The 25,155-nt window shown below is 44.1% G+C and overlaps 1 protein-coding gene across 1 annotated transcript in view; it reads right to left on the reverse strand.

Annotated features, from left to right (window-relative positions):
• The window catches only part of TMEM25 (transmembrane protein 25), a 270,995-nt gene that overhangs the window by 17,882 nt on the left and 227,958 nt on the right, over positions 1-25,155 (reverse strand). Inside the window, exons 7-8 of the mRNA XM_075190583.1 lie at positions 1,807-1,907; positions 1,507-1,575 (exon numbers count right to left, since the gene is read on the reverse strand). Coding sequence (XP_075046684.1) covers positions 1,507-1,575; positions 1,807-1,907 — 170 coding nt within the window. The remainder of the gene's footprint in view (positions 1-1,506; positions 1,576-1,806; positions 1,908-25,155) is intronic.

Here is a 25,155-nt window from a genome sequence, read left to right on the forward strand (position 1 = left end):
GCTCTTCTCTGCATGTGGTTATATTTGGTGGGCATGAGGCTGCTATATTGGGAAAATAACTGTAATGGTGGACTACAGTGGGTATAAGGCTGCTAGGTATGCTTTTATCTATGCTGGATTGTTGGGTATCGACTATGTGGGCTGAGCATGAGTTTGCTGTAAAGTAACTACTTTTTTGCTGCACCATTACAATACTTTTTTGCTGTTCTATGCGAGCCATGATAAGTCTATTTATTTTTTCACTGCACCTGGCATACTGTGTATAGCCATTTTCATAAAATCACAAAAGTAAGCTACTTTTTCGCCTTATTTTGTCCCCTCCCCCAGTACTGTCTGATCTGCTATCATGTAGATCTGCCTCAATATCGAAGATGTTGAACAACACTGATTAACCATTAATCTGTTTTTACCAGGTATTGACTAATATATTTTGCTTTAAATGCATCACATACCTTGCAGCTAAACAGTGATGAAATATTTAACTTTAATGTCAACTTTCAGTTTAGAAAATTCTGTGCCCATGTTTTTATGTCCATGGGCTAGATTTACTAAGCTGCGGGTTTGAAAAAGTGGGGGTGTTGCCTATAGCAACCAATCAGATTCTAGCTGTCATTTTGTAGAAAGTACTAAATAAATGAAGGCTAGAATCTGATTGGTTGCTATAGGCAACATCCCCACTTTTTCAAACTCGCAGCTTAGTAAATCTAGCCCCATGAGTATAAAAATTTGTTAAGATGGCCACTCACTAGCCATCTTGATGGCCACTCACTTGGGCCAAACAACATTGGGGTCTCTTTCTGTGGCACACAAGCCAATAGTCATCATTTGTACAATAACGATCCAATCGATTTTCATCAGATTACTCTCGTACCCAAGCCAATTGCCGAATTGTGTGCTGTGCTATGTCAGTTGTGTCACCAACACTGCTCATTCCATTCTTAAATCACTTGATCATATCTAGGTTTTCTCAGAGGTCATTAGCATAAAGAGTGCAGAGCTTCATGCTAGGGGTAGTCATTACTCTGACTAATACAAACTCTAGCTCCCTCTCTATAATAATTATTTACAAAGCACATGAGGTAACATATGAAGATGGTTGCAATGCAGGGGGGCAAAATTGTACTCCTTCTAATGGGAGGAGGTGGGTGTATTTGGGGTGTTCCTTGCTGAATGTGGCTAGGCATTTGTCCCATACTGCACCCAAATGTTGTATTCCTTGTTTAACTGGTGGCTCTAAGATATTTTTTGCCCCTTGCAAAACATCCTGGTTTTAAATATTAAACACATCAAAATGAATGTAATACAACATTAAGGGCCTCAATGTATGATACAATATTGCATCAAAATTGCAGCTTAACTTTGTGAGTTGCTCATATATATACAAACACTATAACAAACATGTATAGTATATATTTTAGTGAACTTATGATTTATTGTGTCTTTAATGTTTATTATTATTTTTATTATTATTATTATTAAGTTTGTATTCTTTAAATTATTACTTACCTGTATCATTCAAGTTCCCACAGGGCATAGACACATCCTCCTGTGTGTCACATGCTGAATTATCTGGCCCTGTGAAATAGATTATGTCAGGAACAAGAAAAAAAATAATCAGAAAGAGTGTTACACAGTGTTTATCAAAGCCCTCTTCTTGCCAATGGACTAAATGTCAGGGTCATTTGTGAAATTCATATTCAAGAGTTCTTGATAAGAGAGCACTAACAACCATTATTATAGGATATAACAGACAGATTCAGATGAGTAGAATGCATCATGAAATAACGTTAAGAAAGCTTTATCTACCTCTTGCCTGAGGTCGGAGGTCATTGAGTTGCAGGTTAGATGGCAGGGACATGTGCTCCCGTGGCAGACAACTGTTATTCAGCTTCATGTTATTTGAGGTACTGTGGACATAGATAAAGACACCTGGAGATCCCAAAACATACATTCTTCAAATTATAATTGGTCACAAGGTGTAAAAGACAAGTTCAGTACACTTTCTAATAATGTCTCTACTAGCTTGACCTCTCCATTTATGTAATACAACAATAAACCCAATCACTAAATTTTGCTACTTAGGTATTATCCTTGACTTAGACCTTTCCTTTGTTCCTCACTTCCAATCTGTGTCCTAATCTTGTTACATAAATTTAAGAAACCTCTCTAGAATATGCACACTGCAAAAACCCTAGTTCATGCACTCATAATCTACCACATTCTACTCCTGCCAGTCCCTGCATTAGTTTTCTGTTCTTTTCAGAATCCAATATAAAATGCATCTACTAACATACAAAGCCATTAACAAAACTACAATTTTCTAATTCTTCACTTTTCTTAAAATATATCCCATGACCCCACTTCTCTACATCTCCCATCCTCACTCATTACTTACTCCCATTCCTAGTTACAGACTTTTTCAGGCTGCAGCAACTCTGTAGATTTACCTACTTGTACAATAAGACATGTCTGTGTGTTAGAAACACAGTCTTGTTTTAATACTCTATTTGTTCCCAATTGTAAAGGGCTGCAGAGCATGCCAGCACTATATAAGTAAAAGTCAATATTAATATTTTAATGTTTTTGTGGTACGTATTTAGTCCAACGTAGGTTAGGGTTATTTTTGTGTCTGACATTTGCTGAGAACATTTTAGCATGATTATTATCCTTTATTTATAAAGTGTCATCATATTACGTGGCACTATATAGTGAAGGGATCATATACAAATAAATACAATACAATGAAATGAAACAAAATTTAAATATGACTCTCCCCAAATGAGATTACAATCTAAGAGGCATGGGAAACGGTTGATACATAAGGTGTGTGGCTACTGTCAAAAATATTGTCAGACAGCAATAATAAATCTGACATTTGCGACTGACATTTTTGTGCAGCAACTGATTGTTTGGTACTGTTGGAATGAGTTGATACAGTGGATGGTGAAAGATGAACTAGTCATTGTAGAAATCTTAAGGCAGTCCACTACTAGCAACCATGACTTTCTGTCAATATTTATAGCATGAATCTCAGAGCTGTTAAGCCAAGTTTTACTTTCTATAAATTCTGGTAATTGTCTCATGATAATTGTGTCTCAAATTGGAAGGTATTACGGAATGGGCACGGATTATTGAGAACCACCGTATCCAATAACCGTACCTTTGCCATGATACCACCAAGGACGTCACAGGTCAGTGACGTCTGGAAGCTAGGTCTGCGTCCATGTCATTAGATAGCTGTTTAGTTAATAGGTCAGGAGCAGGGCCTGATTATCCAATAGGCTTAATAGGCTGCAGCCATTTAGGGGTGCAAAATTGTGACAGGGAGAGGTATAAACTGAAATTCATTAATATTGTAAGAGTAGTTGTTCTTTAAAGTAAAAAGATAACATGAAAGCAATATGTAAGGTTTAATTTTGATGTATTCCTATGGTAAAGGCTGAAGACAATAAGTCATCTTGGGGCAGGCGCTCGAGGATAAGCATTTATGAGAGACAAGGTTGGTGACAGGAGCAAGCGAGACAGCCCTCTTCACATCTTCACCCTCAGTAGTGCTTATTCAAGCCTCTATTCTTCTATACAGTTCTTATATTTTTTTTTAAAAAAAACTAAATTAGTGTCAAAGATTGCTGTGTCCCTTTTAAAAAGCCAAGTGTAGGGCGTGGCTTGGATGCTGGATGGTGCAGTTGCACATCTTTGCTACACCATACTCCACTTGCCAAATATGCAATAATCAGGGTCCTCCTACTCCTCGGGGACTCCTGGTATATAACAGTCTCAGCTAAGATCTTGGCCTCTCCCATCAACCGCTACTTTGCTACCAACAGACACATACTCCTGTTGTTTCAGGAACTCCACATGGATTCCCCTGTGGGTGAAAGACGGGACAAGTCTCACCTTCTCCTGATGGAGTCTCATCCTTACACATGGAGAGACTTCCTACTCCTGCCAACAGAGATGTGGCCTCCCAAACCCAGAAGACGTCCCGAGCGTTCCACATACCAAATGCTCTCCATAACGATTTGTGACGTACTTCCATTCACAGATCCTGGGGCTGGATTCCTCCATCTGCTCCACTAACCTACCCTTACCCGATTTCTAAGCTATTACAGAGGTGGTGACCCTGATCTGTCCCGACAGATCTGCATTGTACATGGTGTTATACTTTCTTAGTAGTGGTGAATAGCACACACAGCACAACAGATCTTCTTGAAGAAGGACTTAAAGGATGAGCTCAACCAGCACACAGTGGGCTACAAGTGTGATATCTCAGTCTTTGGTATATTGGCATAACCTGTTGGTTACAACTTGGAGCTCTGCTTTGTACATGGCTGTGGCTGCACATTCTCTCATTGTACCACTCAGTGAGTCTCTTATTCCTGTTTTATTTCAGCTAATTCAGCATCTGTAACACATTGGTATATGATTACCCATGGATCCTCTCTTGATCTTGAATGCGAGTCCCAGCCTTTAAGGCAGCACTAAGAATTATTTTGCATTCCCCCTACGCCTTACCATGCTACTCAATCTCGGTGACATTTTTCTCTATATACCCTCTTGTGGATAATGCCTAAAGGGGGCAGAGAAACAGGGGACTGATTTGTTCGAAAGCCTCAAAAAGTTTTTGCATATATGAACAATAAACCACCAGAGACTCCCCACAACAACAAGACACACTTACTATGGCCATTCTCTGGTGACCAAGATATGCAATCCCTGTTTAATGAAAATTAAAGAAACATCACCATTAGTGCAAGCAGTCCAAGAGGAAGTTCATAAAGCTATTCATTCTCTTAAAGCTGAATTGAATGATCGCGACCACAGACGGACCACCAGGAATCCAAAATGGATGCAGTGATCTCTTTCCAGCAGTCTGTGGAAGAAGGGCTCCATCACCTAAGAAAGGATATGCTTCACCTCCAGCACTAACAGGAGGACCAGGAAAACAGGGCCAGACATAATAACTTTACAATTAGAGGTGTCCTGGAGGACGTTAAGATTACTTCATTGGACCAATAATTGAAGAGAACTCAGGACTCCTCTCCACCGCAACATGTTACCCACAGGTGCCTCTACTCTGTCACCGAAGAAGCAAAGTTGCTTTAATCTCAAAAGCACAATTCTATTCGATTTGAGGGAGCTTCCCTACAAATCTACCAGGAGATTGCTCCTGTCACAAGAGAAGGGAATTTAAACTCATTACAAATCTGCTTAGAGAAAACAACATATGATACAGATGGGACTTCCCCTTTTGTATCCTACTCTAGCACCAAAATAAATTCATTCTACTAAAATTCCAGAAGAAGCTCACTGACTACTTGAGACTATGGGACTCCCCACTCCAGACCCTTCCTCAGGACCCTCTGCCACAATCTCTAATGGCGCCCCAAAGATGTCTCCCCAAAGTCTCAAAGAATTCTGATGAAGGACTAGACTACAGTGACAAGAGCCACCAAACCAACCACTGTTAAGCCCGCAACATGAACTTATGCTAGATACCTGTGGGCTGCATGTGGACCTTTTCTTATCTTCTTAGTCTATGTGACATACTCAGGCCTTACATTGGGAATATAATGCTAGCCCGGTCTGTCATTAATGGACCAATTGACAATTGCAGCCCACTCTGTTATTAAATGCTGCCTGGTGGGTCAGATCAGTTATTCAGGTTGTGTTCAGAGAGGGAGGGGGAGGCAGCACACAGAAAGTGTGAAACAGCTGTGGACCCTGTGACATCAAAAAGGAGTGGAAGGGGTTAAAAACAGGAGGGTCAGGACTCAATCGAAAATCAAGAGGTGGACTGCTATTGTTTCTGAACCTCTTCAACCCAGACTGGATGGCATGGACACAGCAGGTGGGAGACCACTGATGTCATGCGCTACCTCCACTCCTGTTAGCACCCAAACCCTTCACACCACCAATCTGTTATGGCCACCAGTGCGGCATAAACTCATAGAAACAGGTTGAAGAGGTCTTCACCTTTAGCAAGCGCCTTTCCCGTAGAGACTGGTTATGCTCACAGGAACTCTGATGCCCCCAGGTCTTATGCTCAGAGTAGTATGAGCTTATGCTAACACGGCAGCACACAGGTACAGGAGGTAGCACACAGTGTAGCGGCAGGCCAGAGATCAGCAGACTGGACAGAGCACCAGAGAGGATGTCAGGTACAGGCAAAAAGGTCAAGGTCACAGGCAGTGTTTCAGAATCCAGGTACACGCAAAAGGTCGGGATCACAGACAGTAGTTCAGAGTCCGGGTACAGGCAAAAGGTCAAACACAGGTAATCAATCCAAGGTTTTAACACCAAACAAGAACAGGAGCAGGCAGCAGTACTGGAACAGAACGCTATAACCGGCAGACCTCACTGCCTTAAATAGTACTAAGAGCCAATCAGGACAGAGGAGGACAGGGCTGCCAATCAGCTTCAGGAGGCTGATAATTAATTACTAGCTAGAACTGGCATAGGTAATAACATAAACCAGGAAGCATGTATAAAAATATAAATGAACCAGAACTCCCCCTGGAGTTGGAAGATGACTCTACACCCTCCTACATCTATGCCACAAGGATAATAACAGAGCATAGAAACTAAAGCACGTGCCCGGCTGTTAGTTCACTCCAGGATGCAGCGTACCGCTGCGGCTCATGACACAATCACAAGGGGACAGTGAGCAGGAGGTTGACCCGGGGAGAGGGCCAGGAACGGGTGTCTTTTGAGAAAGGACAAAAAGGGGTGCCCGGTATGGGAGAGTGGGTTGTAGGAGAATCTTGAAACGGCAAGGACTTGGACTGCTTGAGAGTATAAGTATTCTCTCAGGGCCAGAATATATTGCTATAGCAGGGGTATCTAGTGAGCTGCGGTTTCAACCCCGGTGTCCTCACATTTTTGGTGTCAAGCAGTGGAGTCACACAGTCCCAACGTTTGGGTAGAGTGCATGGATATGGTCAGGCTCAGTAAGGACACAAGGCAACAGTCTGTCAGCACCAATGTTAGGGAAAAACCTATCTGGGCAGTCGGCAGGGATGGCCACGGAAGCAGGGCAGAGCAATTTAAAAGCCACAGAGAGATTCTATGTGAAAGCCAGGAAACAGTCCTTGCATGGTTTCTGCAGAACCAAAGGGGTGGACTTTGAGGACACAGACCCATGTGAAGTTATGGTGGCCAAGCTAATGGAGTGGGAAAGAACCCACCCTGAAGAGATTGAAGAGTTGGGTGAGGAGGAGGAGGTCGTAGAACAGTAGCAGAGGTTTCCCAGTAGTGCACAACACAAACCACCATCTGGCACCCCAGCAGTGCTGCAAGATTAACTGGCAGCACTGGGGGAAGTGGCAACAACCCTACATGAAAGGTCAGGAGTGCTCCAAACAATGATGGAGACCTCAGTTGGGATATAGATATAGTGGAGTCACAATTTTTAAAGAGGCAGAAACAGTTTTTTGAAAACTTTATGGGAGTACATGGGGTGTGCCCTCAAGAATGTGGGAATTATGGTACTGTAAAAAAGGTGCAGATGGTGAAATTCCAGTTAAATGCAGAGACCTACAGATACAAGTTCAGGATTTTGAATAAAGGTGGATCATAGTGGTACCAGGAATTTGCCAGCCAGCTACAGAGGGCCTGCGAGAAATGGCTGGAAGGGAAAAGGGCCCCGCTCTACTAGGCAAATTAAAGAGCTTGTTATGCTGGAGCTCATGGAATGACTGGAAGAGAGAAAACCTGAGACCCTGAAAGAGGCAGCAGGGCTAGCTGATAAGTATGTGGCGGGCCGGCCCAGGTGGAGAGCTCGGAGTCCCAGAGAAGAACCACCCTGATCCACACCCTTTGACCTGAAATCAAAGAGCTGCTATCAGTGCAAGCAGGTGGGGCACTTCTAGAGAGATTGTCCCCAAACCAGAGGCCATATCCCAGGAGCCAGAGCTGCACCAGTGGCCGCTGTGCAGTATGCCCCGAGATTTTGTAATCGGCATTGAGGCTGTCAGGCGCCGTTTCCGCACTGACACTTGGTGCAGGAGACAGACGCCTGCACCATCTAAGCAACCATGTCCTGTTGCCTAGCAGCCTCTGACACATGTCTAGTGCCAGAGTATTGGCGTTTCCTGAACTTCTGATCCTGTGTGTTCTTCGGTTCTGACTCGGCTTCCTGTGACTACTCTCCTGTGTTTCATTTTGATACCTCGCTGCCTGGCTGGTTTGACTATTTGGCTTGACCTGACTGCTCTCTGGATCCTCCCTGTGTACTGCACCGCTCGGTTGGCTCTGACCTGGATTGCCTGACTACGCCTGTCTACTACTGTTGCTACACCGGTGACTGTCTTTGAGAACCGCAACCTGCGTACCCTCTGCAGCTATACCCAAACCCCCTTGCGGGGGTCCCTGGTGAATACCAGTGGTACGATAGACTCCGCGCCACCCTGTTCAGTTGCGCCAGTACCGGTTAGCGGCCATCTCTGCAATTCCGTGACCGTATACTCTGCCCATATGAGTGGACAGGACGAACCCTCAGCTTGGGACCTTCTGCTCCACTTAGCCCACAGGGTGGATCAGCAAGACTCCAATCAGGCACAACTCTTGCAAAGTCTACATGGGGTTGTTTCGCATTTAGACACCCTTCAGGGGTGTCTTCCAGCAAGCCAGACGGCCTTAGCAGTAACGGTTACCTCAGCAGCCACAGCATCTACTGCCAGCACCGCTAGTTCCAGAAGCCTACGTATTCCACCGCCAGAGAAATATGATGGCGATCCAAAGAAATGTCGTGGGTTCCTTAACCAGTGCGGTATTCAGTTTGAGCTTTCCCCAGAAAATTTTGCCTCTGTGAGGACTAAAGTGGCTTATATAATTTCCCTCCTCTCTGATCAAGCCTTGTCTTGGGCTTCTCCCCTCTGGGAACGGGACGACCCTACGCTCCGAGATTCTTCCACCTTCATTAAGAATTTGCGGAGGGTTTTTGATGAGCCCGGCCGTGTTTCCTCCGCCGCTTCTGGCCTATTAGCTCTCCGTCAAGGTTCACTCACTGCTGGGCAGTATGCCGTACAGTTTCGCACCTTGGCTTCAGAGCTCCGCTGGAACAATGAGGCTCTGGGAGCCACCTTTTGGCAGGGGTTAAACGACCGTATCAAAGACGATCTGGCCTCCCGTGAGCTTCCGTCTAATCTTGACAACTTGGTCTCTCTGTGTGTTAAGGTGGATATCCGCCACAGGGAACGTATTCAAGAACATGAACCGACCCGGCGCTCCTTTCCTCGCCTGGCGCCTCCGTTCCAAGCTCCAGTAATTGTTCCGGAGGAACCTATGCAAATTGGCCGCTCTCATCTTTCCTAGGAGGAGAGTGACAGACGGATCAAAAATCGTCTTTGCCTTTATTGTGAGGACTCGGTTCACCTTCTCTCCTGATGCTCCAATAGGCCGGGAAATGCCCCATCCTAGTCGATGACAGGGAGGTTGTCCTAGGATCCAAGTCGCTCACTCCCTATTCCTTGAGAGATTCTGAATTTCTGGTGCCTATTACGCTATTTTCTCCAGATGGCCCCCAGCAATTGAAAGCTTTTGTGGACTCTGGATCTGCTGGGAACTTAATCTCCGCTGAGTTGGCTTCCAAGCTTCGTCTTTTCATTCTTCCATTGCCACAGCCTCTGGCACTGACTGCAATTGATGGTAATCATATCAGCAACGGTCGCATTGATCGCATTGCCAGTCCCTTACGGCTGGCGGTAGGAGCGCTTCACTCTGAGTGGATAAGTTTCCTGATTCTTCCTCAGTCCGTCAATCCTGTTGTTTTGGGCCTTCCCTGGCTTAAGGCTCACAATCCGCTGTTCGATTGGTCTCGTGCCCAAGTCATTTCTTGGGGATCTATCTGCAAGCAACATTGTTTGACTGCTGTACATCCTCCTAAGTCTTCAATCTCTTGTCTAGCCTCTACTCCGCAGCCTGCTCTTCCTGATGCCTATGTCGAGTTTATAGATGTATTCAGCAAAGCTGCAGCCGAGTCCCTGCCTCCTCATTGACCCTGGGATTGACCTCGTACCCGACAAGTGCATCCCTAGGGGCAGAGTATTTCCCCTATCTCTCCTAGAGACTCAGGCCATATCTGAATACATGGCAGAGAATCTTGAACGTGGTTTCATCCGCAAGTCTTCCTCTCCGGCAGGTGCAGGGTTCTTTTTTGTCAAAAAGAAAGACGATACCCTTGGACCCTGTATTGACTACTGGAAGCTGAATGCTATTACGGTGAAGAACCGTTACCCGTTACCACTCATATCAGAACTCTTTGATCGGATTCGTGGAGCACAGATTTTCACCAAACTGGATCTTAGAGGGGCCTATAACCTTATCCGCATTCGTCAAGGTGACGAGTGGAAAACCGCTTTTAATACGAGAGACGGACATTATGAGTACCTTGTGATGCCCTTTGGGCTTTGTAATGCCCCTGCCGTTTTTCAAGAATTCATCAAGGAAATCTTCAGAGATCTTTTGTATCAATCTGTAGTCGTCTATCTTGATGATATCCTGGTCTTCTCCCAGAACATCACCTCTCATTGAGATCGTGTCAAAGAAGTTCTGTCTTGCCTTCGTACTAATCACCTATACCAGTGGTTCCCTACTTTTGCAGTTTGCAGCACCCTTAGAGTCTCCATAATTTTTTAAAGGCACACCTCCAAAATAATTACCGAGCAGCCCCGTTTTATAAGTAGTTGGGTCAAAAATCGTAATAAGTATTTAGGTCAGGACAGAAATACTTATTTATTTGTATGCAAAAATAATACACATAAATCCAAGGGAAAATAATATTTTTATATATTTTTTTCAATTATATTTCTGTCAAAGAATAATTTACAGCTAACTCACACTGTTCCCTCCTTCATCTCCACACACTCTGTGCCCTCCTTCATCTCCACACACTCTGTGCCCTCCTTCATCTCCACACACTCTGTGCCCTCCTTCATCTCCACACACTCTGTGCCCCTGCATCCACTCACTCTGCATCCACTCACTCTGCCCCCTCTGCATCCACTCACTCTGCCCCCTCTGCATCCACTCACTCTGCCCCCTCTATATCCTGGGGGCCAGGAAGGGGAAAAAAACAACAACTAAAAAAAACTGACCAATTCGGCGACGCACAGGACCCAGCATCCAGGTTTTTTTGGGGGTTTTCTTCTCTTCCTGGCCGCGGCACCCTTGGGAGCCACGGTGCACTCTTTGGGAACCGCTGACCTATACTGCAAATTGGAGAAGTTCTTTTTTGATCAACCTCAGGTTCCCTTCCTCGGGTATATAATCCCTGGCATGGGTCTTCAAATGGATCCAAAGAAGGTAGAATCTATACTTAGTTAGCCTCAACCCTCTGGCCTGAAGGCTACTCAATGTTGATCTTGCCCATTACGTCACTTATCCGTAAAGGTGGGCTAGCAAAGAACTGGCCTCAGGATGCAGTCTTGGCCTTCAAAGTTCTTAAAGAAGCTTTCTCCACCGCTCCTGCCTTGAGTCAGCCTGATCAACTACGACCATTCTTTCTAGAGGTAGATGCTTCTTCGGTGGGTGTGGGAGCAGTTCTCTCTCAGAAGAATTCTGTTGGCACTTTCTCTCCATGTTGCCTTCACTGCAGGAAGTTTTTACCCGGTGAGGTAAACTATAGCATCAGAGACAAGGAGCTCCTGGCCATCAAGATAGTCTTAGAAGAATGGCGGTACCTGCTTGAAAGCGCTCTCCATCCTATCACGGTATTCACAGATCATAAGAACCTCACCTATCTGGAATCCGCTCAGTGCCTTAACCCTCGTCAGGCCCGCGTGGTCACTTTTTTTTTTCCAGATTCCAGTTGATCCTGACTTACCGTGCTGGGTCAAAGAATTCCAGGGCAGATGCACTTTCCAGGTCTTTTGATCCTTCGGATTCTTGCCAGTCTGGTGTTAGAACTATCATCAGTCCTCTGAAGATCTTGGCTTTGACTAAATCCTCTGTTAAGACATCCCCTGCTGGACGCTCTTTTGTGGAGACCCATCTCCGTCCCAGACTGTTGGCTTGGGCCCACGATTCCAGATATGCTGGTCATACTGGGGTTAAGAAGACTATTGCTCTTTTGTCCCGCAGCTATTGGTGGCCATCCTTGAGTGCTGACGTTCACAAGTATGTTGCAGCTTGCGGTGTATGTGCCCGTCACAAGACACCTAGGCATCTGCCAGCAGGGCTTCTTCTTCAGCTCCCCGTTCCAGACTCACCTTGGGCAAGCATCAGCATGGATTTTATTACTGATCTCCCCAATAGTCATGGCTTCAATACTATTTGGGTGGTCATCGATCATTTTTCCAAATGGGCACATTTTGTCCCTCTCAAGAAATTGCCATCTGCTGCGGATCTAGCCACTCTTTTCATTAAGAATATTTTTCGGATCCACGGTTGCCCCGTTGAGATCATCTCTGACAGGGGTGTACAATTCATTTCAAGATTCTGGAGATCCTTTTGCAGCAATCTAGGAATTAAGCTAAAATTCTCTTCGGGAAACCATCCCCAGACCAATGGTCAGCCTGAGTGGATCAACCGGGATTTGGAGATGTTCCTCCGTTGTTACTGCTCTGATCACCTATCCTCCTGGAGTGATTATTTACCTTGGGCAGAATTTTCACATAATATCCATGAACATGAATCTTCTGGAACATCTCCCTTGTTTGCCATCTTTGACAGACATCCCATACTCCCCACCTTTTCAGAAGTTCCCAGTGCATCTGTACCTGCAGCTCAAGAGATGGTCTGTGACTTTTCGAAGATTTGGGCTCAGGTACGATCTAAACTTTTACAGTCCTCGGAATGGCATAAACACTTTACTGATCGTCGCCGTAGGAAAATTCCAGTTCTTCACGTTGGGGACAATGTGTGGCTGTCCACGCGAAATTTCAGGCTCAAGCTACCTTTAATGAAATTCGCTCCCCGATATATTGGTCCCTTCCGCATTGCTCATATTATTAATGTGGTTACCTATAAGCTCCATCTACCTCCTTCACTCCGTGTGCATAACTCATTTCATATTTCCTTATTAAAACCTTTGGTTCTTAACGAATTCTCCAATCTTCAGCCTCCACCTCCTCCCATTGAAATCCCGATCCATTCGTGGTAAGACTCAGTTCCTCATCCACTGGAAGGGTTATGGTCCTGAAGAAAGGTCCTGGGTGGATAAGAAAGACCTACATGCCCCTCATCTGCTTTCAAGGTTTTTGCAGAACCAGATTTCCAACTCCTCTTCAGGGGAGGGGGTACTGTCAGGCGCCGTCTCCGCACTGACACTTGGTGCAAGAGACGGACGCCTGCACCTTCTCAGCAACCACGTCCTGTTGCCTAGCAGCGGGACACTATCTCTGATCACCTGTCTGCAGCCAGCATGTCTGACCGCCAAAATCTGCCTAAGTCAATCAGGATGCACATTAGGGTATATAAAGCAGCCTCTGACACATGTCTAGTGCCAGAGTATTGGTTCACTCCTGCTCCAGCGTTTCCTGAACTTCGGATCCTGTGTGTTCTTCGGTTCTGACTCGGCTTCCTGTAACTACTCTCCTGTGTTTTGTTTTGATACCTCGCTGCCCGGCTGGTTTGAATATTTGGCTTGACCTGACTTCTCTCTGGATCCTCCCTGTGTACTGCATCGCTCGGTTGGCTCTGACCTGGGTTGCCTGACTACGCCCGTCTACTACTGTTGCTACACCGGTGACTGTCTTGGAGAACCGCGACCTGCGTACCCTCTGCAGCTAAGCCCAAGCCCACTTGCGGGGGTTTACTAGTGAATACCAGGGGTACGTTAGACTCCGCGCCTCTCTGTTCAGTTGCGCCAATACCGGTTAGCGGCCATCTCTGCAATTCCGTTACAGAGGCCAAGCCACCCTGTCCTGATGTGCCAGAGGCAAGGGATGGGGTGTATGAGGCGAACCTGATTTTTCCAAGCCCAATTGTTAGCAGTGGGGCACTTTGGGACCAGAAAAACATTGGCCCGAATGTTGCAGACTTTTTTCTGGTCTGAGTCTCCCAGGATGTGAAACAGTACAAAGCCTCTTTTGACACATGCCAGAGGATAGGGAGAGCCCCTAAGAAAGGCCCACTACAATCCCTGCCCATAATAGAGGAGCCTTTTGACTGGGTGGCTATAGATATTGTAGCACCGTTAGCATTCCCAGTCACACAGGGAAAAGATTCATACTGACCCTGGTGGTCTTTGTCACCAGATACCCAGAAGCAGAAGCCTGGTTGTCCATAGATGCAGAGCATGTGACTTAGATTCTGGTCGACATTTTCAGTCGGGGAGGATATTGCAGGGAAGTGGTTACTGACCAGGAGTTCCAAGGGGACTTAGTCCAGACCCTATAGGAGAAATGGGGCATTATGCCTCTGCGAACCACCCTGAACCATCCTCAGACCAATGGGTTATGTGAGCATTTCAGTGGAACGCTGTGTCACCTTCTGAAGGTGTATGTACAGTCTGAGGGGAGATACTATGAAAGGGCCCTGCAGCAGTTCCTGTTCGCATACAGGGTGGTACTCCAGGAGTCCACCGCGTACGAGGCCCCCTATACCTGGTTAGAAAGGGCTGGGAAGGAACGGTCCAGGCCAATGAGCAGCCCACCCTTCAATATGTAGAGGAGATGAGGGAAAGGATGAAGCACTTAGTTCAGCTGGCACAAGGCCATTTAAGGGAGACCAGGTGAGGTGAAAAGAGCGGTACAAGGCCCACGTTCAGGATAGGAAGCCGACCCCAGGACAGCAGGTGATGGTTCTAGTCCCAGTGAGGCGGAATTAACTTCAGGCCACCTGGGACGGCCCATACAAACTCTTGAGGCAGGTAGGGCTGGTCAACACTGTAGTAAAGCTGCATGATGAGGAATACTGGCTAAAAACCTTCCACATCAATCAACTAAAGGGATATGTGGAATGGCAAACAGCAGCAATGGTGATATGTTGTCCCTCCGTGGGTCCCACAGAGGTAGATCTCCTACTGGAGATGATAGGGGAAGTGAGAGAGGTAAAAAGGGTGGAGACATGACAGTGGCGATGCAACTAAGAGAGGGGCAGAGGCAGGAAATGAGGGAGGTGCTGAGAAGGAGCAGGCCCAATTTACCTGTAAGCCCAGGCATATGTACCTGGCTACCCATCATGTAGACAGTGGGGGAGGTGAAGACCATAAGTCAGGTGGCATACCGCATGACCCAGGCAGTACTGGCCGAAGTACAAAAGAAGTTAGAGGAAATGCTGGCCTTAGGAGTAATTAAAAGTCCAATAGTCCAAGGATCGCAGGGGAAGTGTTGGTTCTGAAAAGGATGGGACCATCCACTTCTGCGTGGACTACCCCAAACTGAATGAGGTCACTTCCATGGACGCTTACCCTATGGCCCCATGGAGGATGGGCATGAACACCCAGTGGTTTAATTTTTCCAAAAACTGGTGGATAGAGAGGTAGCCTAGTAGACAGTCGTCTCTTAACTTCTTATGGAGTAGATTCATGCTTAACATGAAGTTCAGTTGTTAATTGTTGTTTTCTTGTTTCTATTGCTGATATGTGTGAGGTAAATTTAGCATAGTATTTAAAATTGTTGTAGCGAAGTGTAATGTTTTATATTTTGTTTAGTAAGGCTGTTTAACTGTTAATTTGTGCACTTTTTGGTAATGCTCAAACCTCAACCTTGTTTAACACAACACCATCTACTTTTTTATTTACTATATTCTGACTCCTGTCCAAAGTGGGAGAGGAATCTTTCCACCATGAGTGCTAATGGTACTGTCCTTCCCTTCCCATGGCCAGCACCACAGACCAGACTTAGTCCTGTACCCTAGTCTTGTCCAGTTAATTCTCTTGATGCCAAAAAAGCATCCAGGAATTTCATACCTTTACAATAACACCCACTGCTAAAGTACTAATCAGGAATCCCTCTCTGACTATATGTCAAAATTTGGTGTGACAAAACTGCCCCTTTTTGCCACTATGTTTCACCCTGGTAATAGAACCCCTACATGGAGTGGTGGTGGGCCCCCAGGATTTTAAAATCTCATTATTTGAGGGCGATATTCCCTTATCCCTAACACAGCCCCAAAACTCTTTACTGCCCCTATACCAAATAATGGAAGAATATGGCATCCTCTCTGGCTATAAAATTAGTTTCTTAAAGTCTGAGGCCATGCTGTTACACATTCCACCGCAAATGAAAGCTCATATTCAGTCAATTTTTACACTCCAATGGGCAATACACAAAATAAAAAACCTAGGTGTGTACATCACTTACTTGTATGACTACTTGTATAAGGAGAATTTTCCCCAGCTTATTTCCAGAATTAAACAAGATCTCAACACCTAGAAGAGATACATTAGGGAGGATCATCGCAATTAAAATAAATCTGATTCCTAAACTGCTTTACCTGTTTGAAATGCTCCCAGATAGAATTACAAACATGTTTTTTAAAGAAATACAATCAGCCTTCCTGAGATTCATCTGGAGTGACAAGCCCCCCGGGATCTCTCTGCCCATCCTTAAGAGCAGAATCAGAAGAAGAGGATTTCCAGATGTTAAATTATTTTACCTAGCATACCAACTGTGTCAAATAGCAGCTACATTCATCCCCTACACTACATCACTTCTTAGCCTCCATTTGGGTTCTTATCCAAAGCCAGCAGACTGACCTCGCTTAACGCCTCTTAGGACTCTGATTTAAATTTGTATCTGGGCTACAGTACCTCTATGCTACCAAGTGCTGCTGTTTTGGACATTTTCACCTCACCTGCAGGAGTGCACCTGTTCCATTGCCTTATGTACCCGCCCCAAACATTGCTCCTTGCAGTTCATCAATTGTTTGCTACTTCTGGCCCCTGTCAGTACTCCTGAGTTATTGTGCCTGTTGTTCTCCTGATTATCTGACTTCAGCCTGTTTCATCGTTCTACACCTTTGTATGTAACCCAAGACCCTGGCTTTGTTTAACCTTGCTACTGCTTGCTCCCTGGTATCATTGTCGATCTTCCGGATTCTGATCCCTGTCATGCCTGACCCTCCTTTGCCTGATTCTCCTGTGGATCATCTGTTGCCTCCTGTCACCTGATAAAACCTGGTAACAAACATCTGCTCTTCCCCATTTGTACCTGACATCCAGTGCCTTGTGCCGCCTGACTAACCTAGTACTCAGTCCCCTTGTGTCTGTACCTCATCTGTATACCTGGACGCCAGTCACTGCTAAACCTGGTAACCTGCATCTACACTTCACCATTAGTGCCTGATATCCAGTATCTCCTTGTACCTGCACTCCAACTACTGTACCTGTACACCAGTATTTCCTGTTCCAGTGGTTAAACTATGTAATCCAATCCCTTTGTACATGCACTCCCTCTGTTATACTCCGATACAAGCATTACCAAGTTCCTATTTGATCCATTGTGCTTTTGTATTGAGCCCTGATTCTGCCAAATACATTCTGGTTGCTCACTACCTGCTACTGTGAGCTGCCCTCTCCATCAGACTAGTACCAGACTATTTTGCAATGACCTGGTCGGTCTGGCTCTGTGTTACATCTCACCAGCATTACCTGTTGTGCCTATGGAATTGTGATACCTATATTAACATTGACTGAATTTTGATATTACCTGTGTGACCTGTGTTCAAAATAAACTACCAATATGTTACAGTGCATTCGTAATGGGAGCCTTAGCAACGCCTTCCCCTCTCTCACATTTTCCCTGGCTATATGGGATTACTGTCGAACTTGACTCAAATTATCCTCCTCCCTGTCCCCTTAGTCCCACTATGGAACAACCCAGACTTTCCTCCCGTCTTTTCCTCTCCTCACTTCAAATTGTGGATCCATACTGGGATCAGACTAGTCCATGACCTTAATATTAAATAGTATTGAGGATCTCTAAATGATATTCAACAAAAGTGTTACTCCCTCATCCTCTATTCTTTGAATTCTTCCAAGTGAAACATTTTCTCATATCTCTTCCCCCTACATACACCCTGAAAAGCTATGTCTGAGGTCTCTGGTTTGCCAGGTTATGATATTTTCAAACTACAATTTGCTAATTGATATCCCTTTTGGCACTCAGGTCTGGGACCCCCTCCAGATGGAAATGCCATATAAACTTTGCTATAGGTGATATTATACTCCAGATAAACTCTCTAAAATGTTCCCTTAAACCAATTCTGAGTTGCAAGGAATGTGGCCACAGGGATACACTTCTTCACATTTGGTGGACATGCCCCTGCGTTGTCTCTTTATGGAAAAAGGTCCTGTCCTTTCTTAACTCTCTGTCCGGACAACCGATTTCCAAAGACCCATTGATCTCCCTCCTCTCCCATCCCTTACAGGATGAGAGCGCAGTGTCAAACAAATTGATTTCTCATTCCTTGCTGCCACTAGATCCCTTCTAGCCAAAAATTGGAAAAATCCTGACCCTACTATCAGAGGCCTCAAAAACTTTGTTTGGCATGACGCAAGTATGGAGAGTATCACATAATATCTACATGTAAACAATATAAATTTGATGCCTTATGGGCCCCCTAGTATATGAGAGAGAATCACAGTTGTCTGCCTTCATTTGGAATACCCACCTCATCTTAATTACCCACTTTACTTGTATTCCATGGAGGAGGCAGTACTGTTTATATATATATATATATATGAGGCTTGACCTTAAATTACTAATCCTTGCTATTTTTTGTAGTTCTTGTGTTATTGGTTCATATTTATCCCAGCACTACCTTATTTTTTTTACGAATCGTCCTTTGTTTATTCTTCTCATGTACCTGTCCCCCTCCCTTCTTCTTCCCCCGTTCCTTTTTTCCCACCCCCTCCCAGTTTTGTTGGGGAAAAAAAGGGGACAATTTGTTTGCCTGTCCACCATCGTTTATTGTAATTGTTTCCATCTTTTTCCTTTTAAATAGTCTTTTATTTAAAAAAACAGCCAAGTGGAGCTGAGTTCTGAAAACATGGTAAAATAAACATTAGAGGGTGAAGGAAACCGGATTTTTAATTAAGTTCGTTTTAACTTACTGCATATTATCCTGACAAGGAAGGAGAGGGGTCTCTACAAGCATATTAGCCTATGGCGGCCTTAACCCTTAGTAAGCCCCTGGTCAGGAAAGAAATTTTCCAGAGCCTTTGTCATGTTTTATAGGTATTGTGATTTTTTTAAAGACCAGAACTGCATATTTAGCTACTCTAAATGAGAGCGCAAGTCTTTTATCATTTTTTTTATATGAGAGTGTTGATGCTGACAGGAAATCTTAGAACCAAGAAATATGAAAATCTTGGAATTCAAATTCAGAACAATGGTTAATATCATGACCCACTATAAAACATAGACATACTTCTTTGATGTCACACCTTTCATCATATGAATAGTTATTACCTTTTATGCCACACCATCTATACCTACCAGATTTACAAGATAGCAATAGGTTACCCAACAAATGTAAGATTTTTTATACTAATATGTTTCTTTTTACCACAATAGTATACCTCATGCATGAACAAGTATGATCAGCGCCTCACCAGTACTGGTAATATCACCTAGTAAATTACTGGATGCAATGAGACAAAAGTTATATATTAAGCAATTTATTACATGTATATTACTGATTTAAAATGTCAATAGACCAAATGAAATCCTTCAACAATCATTCATATCATCTGGCTGCCAGATTATCTATAAACATTCACTGCAACAATATTGTTGATACCTTATTGACATGCTCATCTAGACAAATGTCCAATTGTAATAAGTACGTATCATTAATAAGTTAGCAGTGTTAATATTCCATGGCCAATCTTGATAACCTTCAGCGCTAGGTAAAAATTATGTTATCAACAGTCACTCATAGGAACTTTCCTCATCACAGTGTTCTTAGTTAATCAATATGTTTGGCAGTAGCGTGGAACCAGTTAGACAGGCCGCATATAGAGGAGAAACAACCTACTCACAGGTCGGTGTCAATGCTTCCGAACTGCTAGCGTCCTCCTAATAAGTCCACCCGCTCGTTCTGCCTCTTTCGAATCCTAATATCTGGAACTTGTACTCTAGATGTTGCCCATGCGGCGAGATCTCATTCACTGTTGACAATTTGATATGATGTATACCAACGCATTTCATCTCCAAACACAGAAGCCTTCCTCAGGGATATAATTAATGATTGCTGTCCAACAATAGAGGTTAATATAACGTAGAAGTTCCTCCCACTTGATTCTCATTGGTTAATTATGACATCAATCCAGCCTCCTTATTCGGATACTTGCAATCTTCTTATCACTCAGATAGAAATAAATGCGTGCCTTTCTCACTTTACACTTATTCAACTATATTAATTGTCTCTGACCTAAATATAGATTTTTCATGATTTGTTCACCCTTTCAGTTGTATCCATTCTTTATAGTGATGGTCTATCTGATATATTAGCTACTGCCAAACATATTGATTAACTAAGAACACCGTCATGAGGAAATGTCACATGCCGCTCTCCTGCGGCTGCCACCTGGTAAACTGAGCACCTACTCATTTCCAGATTCCTCGCTTTCTCCTCCGGCTGTCAGGTTGGCAACGGCTCTGCGCATGCGCAAGGGACCGTCTCGCCTGTTTTCACCTACTCCGCTCATCATTGGTTCCCTCCCAGCACCTCTTAGTGCTGGTTCTCCTTGTCAGACTCCTGGCCTGGAAGCAGCTCATGCAACCCCCTTGGACCTCAGCTCTCCTAGTGTGATGCCGTGGATCATCGCTTACCCGCTCCACTCACTAGTGTATGCTGCCGTGGATCACCTATTACCTGCTCCACTTATTCGTGGTAACTACTGCAGATCACCGGTCTCATCTCTTCAAGCGTGCTACCACAGATCACCTATTACCTGCTCCACTCACTCGTGTATGCTGCCGTGGATCACCTATTACCTGCTCCACTTATTCGTGGTAACTTCTGCGATCACCGCTCTCATCTGTCCGAGTGCTCTGCCGCACACCATCGCTTACCTGCTCCATGCATTCGTGGTAACTACTGCAGATCACTGTTCTCATCTCTCCAAGTGTGCTGCTGCAAATCACCTATCACCTGTTAGTGGTAACTACTGCTGATCATCGCTCCAAGTGTGCTGCCGCAGATTATCGCTTATCTGCTCCACTTACTTACTGGTAACTACCTCAGACTATCACATCTATCTCTCTACTAACTATCGCAGAGCATCGCTCAACACTCCCACTCATTAGTGCCTATCTAGTGACTGCCTTCTTCTCTAGTACTCGGTTCTCTATCACTGCTCACTGGGAACTCCCCTAGAGGGTCGCGACCTGCAGAGTGGAAGCTGCAAAGCCAAAATTCCCTTGAGGGAACCATGGTAAAAAACCTTCCGCTTTGTTAGATTCCGCGCCTCTGGGTGGAGTACCACCAATCCCAGCTGATACCAGAAGGATCCCACTCATCATGTATAGATAATATGGCAGCCAGATGATATGAATGATTATTTAAGGATTTCATTTTGTCTATTCAAATTTTAAACCAGCAATATACATGTAATAAATTGCTTAATATATAACTATTTTCTCACTGAACCCAGCAATTTACTAGGTGATATCACCAGTACCATAGGTGAGGCGTTGATCACACTTGTTCATGTTTAATTGAGTTGGGGTACTCGTTATCAGCAGTTCCATAGGTATATATTGCAACATAATACCTGAGCGCGAGTATTTAAATTCTTTGATAGTATACCTCATGCAATTGCCTTATGATTTAAAGCTAAAATTCATACATCTATATAATGTATTGTTATGTAAATAATTGTAGTTAGAATTCATAATACTGTCCCACCAAAAAATGTGCTATAAAACTGTACCTACCTGGTGTTTCCTGCTTAGGACTGAAATTGAACATTGTTTTTATGACAGGCTGACTCCTTTTGGTAATCCAGCAAAAAGAAATAAAGAACCTCTTTAAAATGGCTAGAAAAATGCATTTATTTAAATGTGATCTCCAATTTTTTCAAGGGAATTATTAAATTTATGTTACAAATCTATTTTTATGTGAAAGAATAAAAGCAGTATTCACAGTTGTACACATTTTATGAAATTTCTAAAACTACAACTACTTGACGAAAGGCTGATTTGGAAAATATTTTTCCTATGCCTACGAGACTTCCTGCAGGAAGTCACTTCAAATGTAAAGTGGATCATTATAAGCACAAAAGCTAAAAAATCACCTAAATAATAATGGTACTGTCAGGCGCTGTCTCCGCACTGACACTTGGTGCAGGAGACGGACGCCTGCACCTTCCAAGCAACCACATCCTGTTGCCTAGCAGCAGGACGCTATCTCTGCTCACCTGTCTGCAGCCAGCATGTGTTACCGCCAAAATCTCCCTAACCCTATCAGGAGGCACCTTAGGGTATATAAAGCAGCCTCTGACACATGTTTAGTGCCAGAGTATTTGGTCTTCAGCCTTGCTCCAGCATTTGTTCCTGTGTTGCTGTTACTTGGATTCTGACCCGGCTTGTTCCTGACTTCTCCTTCGGTTCCTGATTCTGGCTTAGACTGATATTTGGTATTGACCCGGCTTCCTGACCATTCTCCTGCTTCTGATTTGGCTATATCCGTTCCTCTGGTTGTGACGGACTGTCACCGCTGCCTCAATTGTTACCTCGCCAGCTGACTGATACTGAGGGCCGCGACCTGCGCGTCCCTTGCAGCGAAGTCCATACCTCCTTGCGGGGGTTCCTGGTGAAAACCAGGGGCGTGTTAGACTCCGCACCTCAGAACTCAGTAGCTCCAACTGCTGGCAGGTATCATCAATTCCACAGAGTATTTCTGACAGGTACATACAATTTCCAATACCTTAGGGTGAACTTTGAAGGAAGCATTTTAGAGTTTACATTAAATTTGTCGAAAGAACAACAATGTTTACTATAAAGTCAATTTTTGAGCTGCTGATTTGATTCTACCAAATTTATGAGAAAATTTAGCCTGCATCCAAAATTACTTATGCGAGTAAACTACATTACAGTATATTCTTTCTTGCATATTTAAACATTGACAATATGAGATAACTTCCATTATCATCAATTTGCTAGATGATAATCTATTCATGCTATTCATGCTGAAATATTGCAGCCCATATCAGGTAATTGGCCTCACATGAAGCTGAAAATGACTGTGATGTCCCATAAATTATATAATCAAAATTTATTGGATCATTCTCAGACTTGTTGGTAAATGCGGTCAGAAGATGATCGCTAACAGTCTATGTGTATGCGGCTGCTCAGCCCTAGGGCCAAAAGGCTGCATTTCTTCCAAATTTGCGACCTACATGTGTAGCCTAATTGGACACTCACAGTATTGCTTAGCATTCTGACTAAGTCAGAAATCAGTGATATAATAGAATTCATGTAAGCCATATTTGCCAACTTTTGCTGTTCCCCTCTGGGAGACCCCAGAGGTGAGGTCAGTGCGCAAGTAGGGGGAGGGCGTGATGACACCAACATGTTGCTGTAGCCCTGCCTCTGCCACAATTCACATTCACATTGCGCAGTGGGGACAGGATTTAACTAAGTGAAATGCATAATTAAGCCACAACCCTACCGGGATCTGGGAGAGTGCCTGCTTTTAGGGTAGTCTGAGAGGTCTCCTGAAATTCAGGCACCTCATGGACATACTGAGAGTGTAGGCAAGTATGATAGAAGCAGGCCATAATTTCCAGAAAAAAACATACTCTAGACAACAAGTTTAAACCTAGAGCATCAGCTCTGCAGGGTCTTCCTTGTTTCATGACTGTACCAGACTTTTACTTATATTATAAATATATGTATTTCTGCTGAGAGTTGTAGATTAAAATATATACTGATTATTTTTCATTTGTAGGACTTGGAGGATGTTACAATCATAGAGCTCCAGAGAAGGCAGCACTGCAAAAACATAAAATAAAATCTAGGCTTGAACATACTATTTTGTATACAAAATGATGCTACTGATTTTGGACAGTCCCAGTTTTGCAGTGACAGTAGGAAGGTAGAGATGGAGAATATAACAGACCCATAGTAATACTGGAGAAAAAGTAAGCAACTGTAAGGTGGTCACTAGTAGACACCTGCACTACAACTCCCACATACACAATAACTACACTATTGCTCCCAGGGTCCACTATCACTGTCTGTCGCTATATAGTGGTCCTGATTCATATTTGGACGTATGCTCGGAAATGGAGGTTACTCAAATTGCATTCAATTCATGTCTGTATGCAAATGACACTTACAACTCCTTACACCTTGAGAAACTAAATGGGGGAGGCAAGGGGCAGACTAATATAGGGCATGTACAGTCAGGACCAAAAGTTTTGAGAATGACACAAATATTATTTTTCACAAAGTCTGCTGCCTTAGTTTTTATGACGGCAATTTGTATATGCAGATGAATTGCAATTAATTTCCCTTTTTGCCATAACAATGAACTTTTTCCCAAAAACAACATTTCCACTGCATTTCAGCCCTGCCACAAAAGGACCAGCTGACACCAGGTCAGTGATTCTCTCATTAATACAGGTGAGAGTGTTGACGAAGACAAGATTGGAGATTACTTTGTCATGCTGATTGAGTTAGAATTACAGACTGGAAGCTTTAAAAGGAGGGTGGTGCTTGAAATCATTGCTCTTCCTCTGTTAACCATGGTTACCTGCAAGGAAACACGTGCAGTCATCATTGTTTTGCACAAAAAGGGCTTCACAGGCAATGATATTGCTGCTAGAAAGAATGCACCTAAATCAACCATTTATCGGATCATCAAGAAATTCCATGGAAAGAGGTTCAATATTTGTGAAGAAGCTTCAGGGCGCCCAAGAACGTCCAGCAAGCGCCAGGGCCATCTTCTAAAGTTGATTCAGCTGCGGGATTGGGGCACCACCGGTGTAGAGCTTGCACTGGAATGGCAGCAGGCAGGTGTGAGTGCATCTGTACACACAGTCAGGCGAAGACTTTGGGAGGATGGGCTGCTTTCAAGAAGGCCAGCAAAGAAGCCACTTCTTTCCAGGAAAAACATCAGGGACAGACTGATATTCTGCAAAAGCTACAGGGATTGGACTGCTGAGGACTGGGGTAAAGTCATTTTCTCTCATGAATCCCCTTTCAGATTGTTTGGGGCATCTGGAAAAATGCTTGTCCAGAGCGAAAGGTGAACGCT

This window comes from Mixophyes fleayi, chromosome 11, assembly GCF_038048845.1.
Source record: "Mixophyes fleayi isolate aMixFle1 chromosome 11, aMixFle1.hap1, whole genome shotgun sequence".
Lineage (NCBI taxonomy): Eukaryota > Metazoa > Chordata > Amphibia > Anura > Limnodynastidae > Mixophyes > Mixophyes fleayi.